At 56.1% G+C, this 12,905-nt stretch overlaps 1 protein-coding gene across 5 annotated transcripts; it reads right to left on the bottom strand.

Moving 5' to 3' along the window:
• On the bottom strand, positions 1-12,698 carry FNDC4 (fibronectin type III domain containing 4). 5 transcript variants are annotated; one of them, XR_003762080.1, is made up of 8 exons: positions 8,094-8,160; positions 3,161-3,313; positions 2,925-3,040; positions 2,428-2,632; positions 1,322-1,411; positions 862-992; positions 497-596; positions 1-341 (listed from the first exon to the last, which is right to left on the bottom strand). XR_003762080.1 is itself a non-coding variant. In XM_007667053.3 (8 exons), exons 3-8 carry the CDS (start codon positions 3,261-3,263, stop codon positions 561-563), a joined length of 681 nt encoding a protein of 226 aa, XP_007665243.1. In that variant the 5' UTR covers positions 3,264-3,313; positions 8,094-8,134; positions 12,428-12,698; the 3' UTR covers positions 1-560. The 5 variants fall into 5 exon arrangements, 4 of the variants coding, with proteins under 4 accessions (XP_007665243.1, XP_028928209.1, XP_007665241.1 ...); XM_007667053.3 differs by adding an exon at positions 12,428-12,698 and having other exon boundaries at positions 1-596; positions 8,094-8,134; XM_029072376.1 differs by having other exon boundaries at positions 1-596.
• Positions 12,699-12,905: the final 207 nt, after the last annotated feature.

Here is a 12,905-nt window from a genome sequence, read left to right as displayed (position 1 = left end):
TTCAGATTGCTCCAAGAACCTTTATTGAAAAATGTCCAAGGCGGAGAAACACCTCCACCTTTTATGGGCCGCCTGGTGAGACGGTACAGATCCTCAGACGCCATGGAAGACTTTAGAATAGTGCAGTATGGAATCTGGTCCTTACAGACCCCAACCTGAGCCCTGGGGACAGGTGAAGGGAAAGGGGAGGAAGCATCGAAGGCCCTGTCATTGTAGGCTGTCGTGGTACAGGGACTGTCATCGACCCTTCCACGGTCTTGGAAGCCAGGAGAGGGAGGGCCATCCGTCTACTCAGCCGACTGGTCTGGGGAAGCTGACCCCAACAGACGATTCTCCCGTCCCTGTTCACAGTGAAAATAAGGGGTGAAATCGGGCTTGAGTTCCTGGGAATGAAAGTCATCCTTGCCCCCGCACCCCCCACTTCCCGCCCCTGCAGTTCAAATCTGAGGATGGGGCTCCGATTTGAGGCAGATGATCAGACTAGTTTCTCCTTCACCCTCAAATTCAGGCTCCATTTCTCTGTCTTTTTCTTTTTTCCCGTCTCCATTTCTGTCTCTTCATCAGACCTCAATGGTGTTGATGGATGGTGACTTTTTCTGTAAGAGAAAACTTTGCTTGAGACTGCAATCGGGAATTTTGGAGAGCAAAATCCTTTCATCCCCTTGACAGCCCGTGGAACCACACCGTATCTATACTCCACCCACCCCTCCCACCCACGTACATTCTCCCTCCCTTTCCTCTTTCAACTCCCTACCCTCTCTTCCCCGCAGGTGTCTGAGTCTCCTCAGAGATCCTCCAAGAGAAGACTCCCCCAGCCCCCCGCCAATCCAGCCTTCCCCAAGTCCCGGGCCCCCCAATCACCTGTCTAGTCCCTGACGGCCGCCCCCGGGAGCTCTGCTCTGGCCCCTTCCCCTTCTCCTTCTCTTTGGGGTTGTTGTTGGAATCGTTGTCCTTGATGATGTCGTACTGCCGGCAGAACAGCCCGATCACGGCTGCAAGGAAACCGAGATCCCTCACAGCCTGAGCCCCGACGGAAACCTCTGACCTTGCCTCTCCGCATTTAATCCCAGCCTGACCTCTGACCCCATTTTAGCCTCAGCTCTCCTCACACCTTTCGATTCTTCGCTCCCCAGTCCCTCAGTGACTCCTCTCGGTTCCTTCTGTCATCCCCCTGCTCACCATCCCCCTCGGGCTCTGTGTTCCCAACTCTGGCCTTATCCCTTTGGCTCCTCTCGAACCTGTCCCGACCGCCCTCCCCACAGCTTCACACCTTCGTCTCCCAGTCCGTCCCTATGGCCTTCCTCCTAAATCCCGTACCTACCGGCCCACATGATCAAAACCACCACAATGATGACCACTTCTCCTGTCTGGAGGGGCCGCTCTCCATCCAGACCTTCTACTGTGATGTCCCCTGGGGATGCACACAAGAAGGCAGGGTCATCTGATGGGAAACGACTAGGGACTTGTTGGGGATTGGTTTAAAGGATGACACCAGGGAGGCTGAGGCGGGTCAGAGCTGCAGATGTTGGTAGCTAGAGGACTAAAGGTGGGAGAATCAGGGAGTCGGGAGCTTGTGGGGCGGAAGTTCACGTTTTCCCACGGGGTGAAGCTGCTGGTGAGTTGCAGATAAGTCCACTCTTTTATTAAACCAGCCCATAAACACCACTATTATTATTAGTAGTAGTAATAGCAAGGAGCGGTGTGGTCCAGTGGAAAGAGTAAAGGCCCGGGTTCTAATCCTTGCTCTGTCACTTGCCTGCTTTGTGAGCTTTGCCAAATCACTGAACCTCTCTGCACCTCAGTTTTCTTATCGGTAAAATGGGGATTAAATACTAGTTCTCCCTCTTCCTTAAGAGGGGCAGAGACTGTGTCCGGCCTGATCATCTTTCATGAGAAGGAGTGCGGCTTAGTGGAAAGAGCCCGGCCTTGGGAGTCAGAGATCGTGGGTACTAACCCCGGCTCCTCCATTGTCTGTGTGACCTTGGGTAAGTCATTTAACTTCCAGAGCCTCAGTTACCTCATCTGTAAAATGGGAATTCAGACTGTGAGCCCCTCATGGCACAACCTGATTACCTTGTATCTACCCCAGCACTTAAAACAGTGCTTGGCACAAAGTAAGCACTTAACAAATACCATCTACTCCATTTTTATTATTATTATTATTACCCACTCATTATTATTCTTATCAACCCCAGCACTTAATGCTGTGCTCGGCACAGAGTACGTGCTTAACGAATACCGCTATTATGATTTATTATCAATAGTAGTTGTAAACTCTAGGAAGTGTTTCTCTTCATCTGCCCAGCAAGAATTATTACTTGCTGGGGTTGACAAGAGTAGTAAGCAATACCATCCGAGTCTGCGTAAAAAGGCATTAAGAGGCTCAGAAGAGTAGGGAAGAGGAGGGTTGGAAGGAAAGGCCCTCACCTGGGCTTGAACTGTTCGAAGGCAGACGGTCAGAGCCCTTGAGAGTGCGAAAATGGACCCGGGGCCCCGGGGGGCTCTCTCCCCGCAGACCGATGCTCCGGACCTGCACGGTGTAGTCGCTGTCTTCGGCTAGGCCCCAGAGCGCGCAGGCTCTCGTCGTGGTGTTGACCTCACGGATCACCCTCTGCCCAGGCCCGTCCTGTCGCTGAGGGGAGCGAAGGGAGGGTCACGAAATCCGGTCGCCGTACTTACCTCCCGGATCGCACGCCACCCTGCTCACCCTGCTCCTGGAGAATGCAGGGTAAGTGATAAAGCAGGCTAATGAGAGGGGGACCCAAGGGAGGGAATTTATCATCCTAGTGCTTCCATTACCCCGCCGGGCAGAACCCCGTCATCCCAGCTCCCCGGGCTCAGGAGGAGCCGGAAGGTTTAAGGAGAAGCAGGAGGGTGGGAGGGAGAAGGAGGAGGGCCGACAGATGCAAGGGGCTGATTCCTACTTGCTGGGAGATAGCGTAGCCAATGACGATGTTGCCCTCTGGGACATCCCAGGACACGGTGGCCGAGTTGGCTCTGAGGTGAGTGACCGTCACGTTCACGGGGGACGGAGGCCGGTCTGCGGGTAAGGCGGCGGGATGAGAGGTTAGTTCGATGAGTTCCGTGAAGCCAGGCCCTGGATGACCTCCGCCCCCTTTGCCCCCCAACCCCGGGGCCGGCCCACGCTCTCCCCACTCACCTGCTTGCACGAGGCCCAGGTCACAACTGACCAGCAGCAGGACAGTGGGACTCAGGTATGGGGTCAGCGGAGTCAGGAAGACCATGGTCCCCACGGCATCCATTCTGGGGCGCTGGGTCACCCGCCCGGTCGGCGCAGCCTCTCTGGGAGCTCCTGAAGGGGGAGGCGTGTTCGGTGTCAGGGGCAGCCCAGGACCGAACCCCGAACCCGACCCCGACCGGAGCCTCCGGCCTCCGGGCCCATCCCGCCAGACACAGTCCCACATTTTCCAACTCCCTACCCTAGGGGTTCTTCCCTCCTCGGGGGTCCCAAGTCCCCCCCATCCACCACAGGCCATCTCTCTCTCTTCATCTGACTGTCCCTCTGTGTGTCTGCCTCTCTATCTTCTCTCCGTCCGTTCCTCTGTGTCTGCTTCTCTGGGTGCCTGTTTCTCTGCATCTCTCCTTCTGTTTCTCTGTGTGTCTCATTCTGTTTCTGTCTCTCCGTGTCTCTCTCTGTTTCTCTTTCTGTGTCCCTGTTTCTCTTGTCTCTGTCGCCCTGGACCTCTGTCTCTCTCTCTCCGTGCCTCTCTTTGTCTCTCTCCCCATCTCTGTCTTTCTGTACCTCCCTCTCTCTCTTTGTCTCTCTCTCTCTCTGTCCCTCTGTGTCTCTCTGCCTTTGCCTCGCTCTCTGTCTCTACCACCCCCACACGCAGCCACACGGACAGACACAGACAGATGGCCAGAGACAGACAGACAGACAAACAGACCGACACAGACATAGACAGACCGACCCCCTCCCGCCCCCAATCCCGCCGGTTCCCACCTCCGGGTCCGGTAAGGTGGGTCAGGTGTGTCCGGGCTTTGTGGCGCGGCGGGGCAGGAGGCCCATCTTCTCCCCCTGCCCTTTGCCCCCCGCCCCTTGCCCCCCGCCCTAGCCCTCCCCCATGCCCCTGGAGGTCCCAATGCGGGTCCCCGATTTGGGTCCCCGCTGCGGGCTCCCTTCTCCCGGGCCTGACCCGGGCTTGACCCCGGGCTTTGACCCCGGGCTGCGGGCCCTCTGCGGAGCGGCTGCGGGGCCTCCGCGGGACTGATGCTGGCACCGAGGACGAGGACCGAGGACCGAGGACCCGGACACGGCCCCGCCCCGGGACCGCCCCTTCTTCTCCTCCTCCTCCTCCTCCTTCTTCACCTCCTCCACCCTCCCTCCCTCTGCGCCCCCATCCCCGTCCCCATCCAAACCCCGGCATCCTAGCTGGCGCTTTTCCCGGCCATTCGGTGGTTCCGGGCTCCATCGGGCATCACCCCGTGGGTGGTACTTACTGAGCGCCCAGCGAGGACCTTCGGGAGAGGACCGCCAAGCCCCAGCCACACCTCCACTTCGCCCTCCGGCTGCTCAACTTTGCCCCGGCCTCCTTTTCTTTAATGAATTTCCAACCCGGCCCCTCCCTCTTCCGTTTTCTGACCCAGTTTGGGCCCTTAACCCTCATCCTCCTCCCCTTCTTTCGCCTAGATCCTCCCCCCGCCCACCCTCATTTTCACTACAGTCCCAAGTCAATCCAACGGTGGAATTTCCTGAGCACCGACTGTGTGCAGAGCACTGAACTAAGCACTCCAGAAAGTCCAATGTAATAGAGTCGGGAGCTGGGATCCCTGCCCGCGAGAAATGGCATGGCCTAGTGGAGAGAGCGCCGGCCTGGGAATCGGGGGACCTGGGTGCTGATCCCAGCTCTGCCGTTTGTCTGCTAAGAGACCCCGGGCAGGTCACTTCATTTCTCTGTGCCTCAGTTCCCTCCTCGGCAAAATGGGGTGGCACCCCTCGGGTTGGGCACAGTCCGTGTCCCACGAGGGGCTCTCAGTCTCAGCCGGGGGAGGGTGGATTTAACTGGTTCTTCAGCTGCAGCAGCGAGAGAGCAAATACTAATAATAATTTTGATATTTGTTAAGCGCTTTCTATGTGCCAGGCACCCTACTAAGCGCCGGGGTGGATACAAGCAAATCGGGTTGGACGTAGTCCCTGTCCCACGTGGGGCTCACAGTCTCAACCCACATTTTACAGATGAGGTAACTGAGGCACCGAGAAGTGAAGTGGCTTGCCTCAGGTCACCCAGCAGACATGGGGTGGAGCCGGAATTAGAACCCACGACTGGATGAGAGTCACACAGGGTCTGTTGTCGAGAGGGCTCACTAAACGTGTTTTGTTCCAAGGTCGGAGTTCTTTCTAAATGACTGAGTCTCCTGCAAGAATGATGGAAAAGCCCTGGTCCTGAGTTCTTTCAGGCCCGCCCAGAAGAATTGACAACCGCAGCACAACATCCTGCTCCTTCTCTCGACCTTGCCTGCCAGCTTCTCTCAGGGGCGGGGTATGCAATGGGTAAATAGGTGGAAAGAGGGGCAAGTGAACATGCGGTCTTGCCCAAGTTAGCAGACTCGGAACCGGAACCAGGGTCTCCTGATGTCGAGAGCTGGGCTGGGCCAAACAGCAGGGCTGACCCACACCCTAACCAACCGTCTCTCAGAATGAGCTGTTGTGATAATTGTGGTATTTTGCAGGGGAGGGAACTGAGGCACAGAGAAATTAAGTGACTTACCCAAGATCACACAATAGGCAACTGACATAGTGGGGATTAGAACCCAGGGCCTCTGACTCCCGGGCCCAGGCTCTTTAGGGAATGGACAAAAGAGTGGGGATAGCACAGTGCCAGCCGTCATCACTAATGAAAAATAACTCAAGTGCAAATCTTACTGATGATGAGATGAATTTTTACCTACATTGGTGACTGGAGCCTGGTTTTTCCCTAGAATGATTCTAGGATTCACAGGGAAGAGATATTTCAGAGAAGGCTGTAGTGGCAGGGATTAGTTCTCTGATTAGATGAACAGAAAGCTTCCTGAGAGCAGAGATCGAATGAGTGTGGACTAGTGGAAGGAGCATGGGCCTGGGAGTCAGAGGACCTGGGTTCCAATCCCGGTTTTTGCCACTTGTCCGCTGTGTGACTTGGAAAGTTCAATTAATCTCTCTGGGCTTCAGTTTCCTCATCTGTTTAAGGGGAATTAAATCTCAGCCTCTCGTAGTCAGACTGTGAAGCCCCATGTGGGGCAGAGACTGTGTCCAACCTGACTACCTTGTATCTACCGCAGTGCATAATATAGTGCTTGGCACATAATTAGTATTTAACAAGTACCAATGTGATTATTATTTTTTTATTGTGCTCTCCCAAGTGCTTAATAGGAGCTCAATAATTCCTACTGATTGATAGAAAGAGAGGGCCCAAGTTCATATCACTCTCCAGTAGAGCAGTTTGGAATCCTTACTGTGATGTCATGAAATAAGTCTTCTTAGCCCTGGTTCTTTGGCAGTAGAGGATCATGGAACCAGGCAGTGGAGCAACTCCTGAGCTTTCCCTACTTCCATGTCTCAGTTTTTTTCTAATTCTAGGGCTCTGTGGCCTCTTGGTCCAGAATTTGATTTCTAGGAACTACAGATGGGAGCAGATGGAAACCGGCACCAACTATAAGGTACATGACACACATCCACAAACCTTGCTTCCCAACCCAGGATCCATTAACTATTCCTACATCCCAGGACTGAGATCCTGAGGGGGGGCGGGGGAAGAGAGAGAGAGAGGTCTCTGCCTTTCTGTTTCTCTTTGTCTCTTTCTCTGTGAATCTCTGGGACTTTGAGGTGAGATTGTAAGGTCTAAAGTCTCTCCCACTTTCTCTGGTGCTGCCCTGATGTGATTTTTATCCTTTAGCTCTGCAACAGCACTGCTCTGGGAATCCGGAGATTTAGGGTTCAGTCCTGATTCTGCCAGTTGGGGCTATGCTATTAATTTCTGACTGAAGATCAACGTAAAGGGTTCTACGGGGTAGACGGTAATCCTGAAAAATTGTTGGCTAACGTGAACAGAAAAGACCGCAATGATTACCAAGACAACTTGCCTTCCAAGCGTCGGCACTGTGCTGTGGTCACTTTGGCCATTAATAGGGCCCTCATGTTAAAAAAGCAAACAAAAAAATATTTGTGGGCATTTCCCATTATGCTGCACTCCTGCCTATTTCTTGTTGCACTCTGTGCCCCAGGGGGAACTTGCAGGGAAAAAAGTGTATCCGTGGCCCTGCCCAAATTATCATCACTACAATCCATTCCTTTGCACAGGGGACTTGGTCCTGAAATTTCAGGACGGAGGCTCATCCATCGTTCTCAATGGTAGAACGCCATCATTTTTATCTCTCGTGTATCTCCAGGCTCAGCGGAAGCATAAATCAAGAAGTGCTGAGAAACTGCCAGAAGGTAAAGCAGTTTGGGATCCAGCTCCCAGGAGAAGTACTGTCATCGATTGATGAATATTGTGGTCTTGCTGGGATGGAGGGGCTAGGCTGAAGTGGGGGTGGACTCGGAGAGGGGAGAGGAGGCCATCATTTCAAGCGTAGCATTGTCATGAAGAGGAAGAGCGGATTGTGGGGCCCTTTTGTTTGCCCCTTTCTTGTGCCTTTCCATCTTTGTCATCAGTAAGTGAGTTCCTCACTTTACTAACTAAATTTACCCTCTCTCTCGTCTTTAGTTCCTCTTCCTCTCTGGGAGGACGATCCCCAGTTAGAGTTTGCAAAGGATGACCTGTCCTGGTAAGCAAAAGCCACTTGGCTCCCTCCCCGCTATTTTATCCATCCTCTCCTCACCCAGGGGCTGGGGTGATTCTTTGTCGAGCCCTCTCTGAGGGAGGGGGCTTCACTTACACCCAAGGGAACCCTCCCCGACAACCAGTGCCCAGTGCCTGCTTTCCCTTTTCTAGACTGAGTCTTTGTACTGCCCTTCTCCCACAACTGAGTGTCATTTCTTCCCCCCTCCATCTTTGTCCCTTCCCTCCCTCTCCCCATACCACAGTCCTTATGAACCAACATGTCATGGTCCAGCTTCTCAGGGTCCCCCGAGAACTGGACATGGGATTACTCACTGTGGTCGATTGACAGAAGTTCCGAGAAGATCTTCAAAAACCTGGAATTCATGAGGTCAGGTTTGAAGGCGGAGCTGCCAAAAGGCAGGGCAGGTGGGGGTGGGAGGGCAGCAGTGTGGCTGAGGGGCTGAGAGGGGACTTGGAGGGGTGGGCTGAGAGCCTTAACTGGGCTTCCTAACTTCAGAGGCCCCAGAAAGGAGGCGCGATTCTTAAAGTATGGGCAGGAAAACTGAGGTAAAGCAAAGAGCAGCCTTTTCCTCCTGCTACACCCCATGATGGGGTAAATCCCTCGATTGACCCTAACCTACTCGTTCAATCGTATTTATTGAGCACTTACTGTGTGCAGAGCACTGTGCTAACCTTTTTCCCTTATGCCTTCAGTTGACCACTTCCAATCTCTCTTCGCACCCCCTCAGATCCAGCCTAAACGACCTTCCCTCAGTTCAGGAGGGGAACTCAATTGCCTTGACGCTTTCCAACTTCTCTAACAATGAGTCTCAGACTCCATCTGCCCTGATCCACTGGGAGAGACAAACCCTCAGTCTCTGCGGGACCCACAGCAGCTTCAGATCACCCTCCGCTTCCTCCAGCTGGACCCAGCTCCCTATGCCTGGGCAAATACCAAACTGGATCAATGAGGAACCTCCTCAGGTCACTGAGCCACATGCCTGGGGTGCCTGTCTTCTGCCCCAACAAGCTGGAGGAGCTCCCACACTAAGCCCGGAGGCCCCCCTCCCCATGCCGCCCCAGAAGAAATGGAAGTTTGGAAAAAGAGTGGCAGGAAGGGGCAACCGGATCCTTGTGGAATCCAGGAGCCACCTGGAGCCTCACCTGACGGCTCCACAGTCCCTTGGGGTCTCAAGCCACCCTACCGGGTCTGACCCTATGTCCCAGAGTCCCCTCAGAAAGTATCAAGAAGCCAGCAGGAAGAGAGGGAGTCGACTGGACCTTACTTTTTGGACAAAGGGCCAAAGGGTCCAGCAGGAGAGACCTCGGCTCCCCGGCTGGGCTCCAGTCCGGCTCTCAGCCAGGTCCCGGTGGACGCTGGAGGACCACCTGGACTGGAAGTTTGGTTCAGTGAAGGCCCAGAACCTGCCCTCAGTTGTGAGGGAGTCATGGGTAAAGTGGAATCGTGTCACCCAAGTCCAAGGATGGGCTCCCGAGCCGGCTGGCTCCCGAGTCCAGGGGGCTGGGCCCATCCCCTGGAACGAGGCACCGGACACTGGCACACAGTCCTCAGGACCTCCAGAATCTCCTCTGCTCCTGAACTGGGCGATGAAGAACAGCAGGCTCAATCAGGCAGGAACAGTGAGGCCCGATAGGCCCATCCCAGAAAAGCGACCGCACCCCCAGAGCCCCCACCCTTCACAACCTCAGAGCCCCAGAGGGGTCGTCCTGCCCAGGGACATGAAACGGCAGCAGCCGGAGCACCCTGCTGGGGAGAGAGTCACTACTTTTCCCCCTGAGAAGGAACCCGGATCGCAAGAGGGGAAGGAGACCGAAGGGGTCAGTGTGACGCTGACGTCAGGGCTGGAGGGCTGGCTTCAAACCCTGGACCCCCTCCATCAGCCCTGTCTGAGTCCCCCGCCCTCGTCCACCTCGGGGACCAGCAGGATTGCAGCTGGCGTGGAAGAAGAAGATCTCCTGGGCTCTGGGAGCAAAGCAGTTTCATCTCCAGAGCCCCAGGTAGTGTTGGACCCAGCGACAACAGCCTTGAAAGAGACCATACGAGTGACTGAAGCCTTTCTGCCCAGGGAGCCCAGGGCAGACTCCACGATAGCAGAGCCTCGAACCCTCCCCTTGACCAGAAACTTGCCATCCCCAGGTCCTTCGCCCCAGTGTGATCTGAGCCCTCTAGCCTCCCCGCGCCCTTCGCTGTTCCAATTTTCGGGCTTGGAGGGAAGAGCTAGCCAGGAGGGGCCGGGTGCTCGGAGCGACCCAGATTGGCCCTTACTGAGGAGAGAGCTGAAGCTCTGGGAGAGGGAGGACAGGAAGGGCCAAACAGCAAGGAGGCGGAAGGTGCTGGCTTTGTCCAACTGCTGCAAGCTGAGAAGGAGCCCGGGAACCCCCACCCTGAGCCAACTCTGTTTCCAAAAAATTGGAACCAGGAGAGATGCTCAACCTACCCACCAACGGGCCCCAAATCTGTATCCTGCCCCAGCGGGACAAGCAAAGCGTTCCCAGGGCCGCCGGAAGTCGGTTAGGGCCGTGGCTCCTAGGACTTCACCAGCCATAGTGAAAACGTGGAGACAGAACTTACTCCAAGGGCAGAGGCGGAGAACAGCTTGTGACATGAGGATGGGACCCTCTGGCCCACGGGGAGCCCAGGATTGCCCCATCGGCACCGTGCTGGGTGCCTGGAGTGGCGGAGAGGTGGAAGAGGAGAGCTTGAAGAGGGGGGACCAGGTGCCCTTCGAAGGGGATAGTAGGCCATCCCTGGAGGCCTGTTCACCATCACCTCTTCGGGACACCAGCGACCAGGCTCTTACCTCACCCGGGCCCGCCTGTGCCCCGGTCAACCCCAAGCCCCATGTCCCTAAGGAGAAGGACCCTGCCCCAGAAAGTACCATTGAGGATCCTGCCCCAGGGATGAAGAGGGAGGACCCCGCCTCGGGAGGGGAGAGTAAGAATTGTGACTCAGGAGGGGCCAGTGAAGACCGAACCTCAGGTGGGACCACTGAGGGCCGAGCTTCAGGAGGGGACAGTGAGGACCGTGCCTCGGGTGGGGCCAGTGAGGATCGAGCTTCAGGAGGGGACGCTGAGGATCGAGCCTCAGGAGAGGACAGTGAGGGCTCACGGGCGGCGTTCTCCAAATCCGAGGACTCCCCGAAGCCAGAATCCTGGTCTTCTGCAGAGCAGAGGCAGCTGCTGAACAAGTTACAGCTGAGATTAGCCCAGCAGCTCTTGCAGAGCCAACCGCCTCCCAATCTTTCTCCAGCCCTGGCTGCCGGTCTGGTCTTGGAATACCCAATCTGCCTACAGTGTGGCCGCTGCCAAGGCCCTACCTGCCCCCACAAGCTCCACTCGGCCGCCTTCGGCCCTTGGCTTCTCATCTATCCGCGGCTTCACCTTGTGCACACCTCCGAGGGCCACAGGAAGATTCGGCTCCGCCTTGGCTTCAAGTTGCGGACCCATAGAAGACCCCCAGCCTCAAGGCGGCCGGGACAGCAGAGAGTAGTGCGATGGAAAGGTCTTAGGCCTCAATCTCCCCCGCTGCTCAGGCCGCCCGGAGCCTGGGCCCGCTCTAACCCTAAGGATTGCCCAACTGAGAGACCCTCACCCACTCTCCTCGCCCCTCCAGGGCCCAGGCCCTCTGAGGCCCATTCCCCCATTGGAGTTCATATCAGGCGCAGTCAGTCTGGTGCCTGGGTCCTGGCAAAAGAGCCACGAAAGAGCGGGTTTGGGTGGCCCGGCTTCCCTAAGGACTCTCCTCCACCCAACAAGTGCGCTGAGAAGAACCAGAAAGTAGAATTGGCCAAAGATGAGCCCGAACAGACCCCCGACTCGTCTCATCCACCAGAGAAGGACCTTTCCCCAGAGAGCAGACCTTGGACCCGGTGGCACCTCAAAAGAGTTACTTTGAGGCTCCCCAAGAGAGTCCGTGCTCCAATTCAGAGAGTAACTATTTGGAGGAGACCCATCGAGAAGCCAACCCAAACGCCTCTTCTGCGCCGGCTCCTCCAGGCTTTGAAGAGGGCACTGGCTAGAGTTTTTAAGGCCGGGCCGAAGAAACCCCAGGCTGACGGGCAACCAGGAATGGTTTCCCCAGAGCGCGATAAGGGCAGGAAATTCCTCAAACAAAGCACAGCCAAGCCGGAGATGAGACAGTTAAATGCCCAAAGCTCATCCCGAAGGCAGGCGGAACCCGAGCGCAAGGAGCTGGGGAGGGGCGGGGGGGAGATGGGCCACGTGGGTCCGGCCCCAAAGCCCAGGGAAGGGAATACAGGCAGTGACAGCAGCAGCAGCAGCAGTAATCTGAACATCCCCAGAGCAACGGGCTCAGCCGGGGAACGGGGCGAGTTGAAGAAGGGGCTGGGGAAATGCAGTGGGGGCACTGGACAACTGGAACCGTCCCCATGTCTCCCAAAGCTCAGGCCCAGCCCCGGGCTCATGGTTGAAGACAGGAGCGGTAGCGACAACAGTTTGAACGTCTCCAGAGCAATGGGCTTGGCCACGGAGCAAGAGGGGCCGAAGGGCAAGGGGCAGGAGAGAGGCCGTGGGGAAATGGGCTATTTGGAACCGGCCCCAGAGCCCAAGCCCAGAGTGGATGAGATGAGCAGCAAGGAGACAGCAGTCTGCAGGGGAAAGGGAAAAACTGCGCGCAAGCATATCACCTTCTTGGAATCGGGTCCCAGTCCCAATTCGGAGGAGCGGGAGACTGCTCCTAGCCCCAGCCAGCCTCCACAGGGAGTGTCTCATCAGAATCCTGCCAAGGAAGCCACCAAGACCGTCTCCGGAGCACAGGCGGGTGGGAGCTGCGGCCAGTTGAGTTCTCCAGTGATGCAAGAAGACTCAGCGACGGACTGCCTGGAACCATTCCCAGACTCTGGCACTCAGTGTCCTGCCCTTCCCTAACCTGGTCCAGCTGGCTTCTGGCGTGCTCAAATTCTGAACACCGATTTCTCCCCTGCATTTCTTGGCAGAGAGCAGTCTCTCTGCTGCATCCAGCCAGTACCAGAAATGCTGCCTTTCTCCAAGAAGGAAGAACTATTGTTCCAGAACTTTTCTATGAAAATAAAGCTAGAAACAGCCGCTACCACGTGCAACTGGGCTTCATTACATTGTAGTCAACCTGAAGCACCATGGCAAGCG

The sequence above is a fragment of the Ornithorhynchus anatinus genome, chromosome 9, assembly GCF_004115215.2.
Source record: "Ornithorhynchus anatinus isolate Pmale09 chromosome 9, mOrnAna1.pri.v4, whole genome shotgun sequence".
Lineage (NCBI taxonomy): Eukaryota > Metazoa > Chordata > Mammalia > Monotremata > Ornithorhynchidae > Ornithorhynchus > Ornithorhynchus anatinus.
The sequence above is the reverse complement of the archived record's forward strand: the minus strand, read 5'-3'. Positions and strand labels throughout refer to the sequence as shown.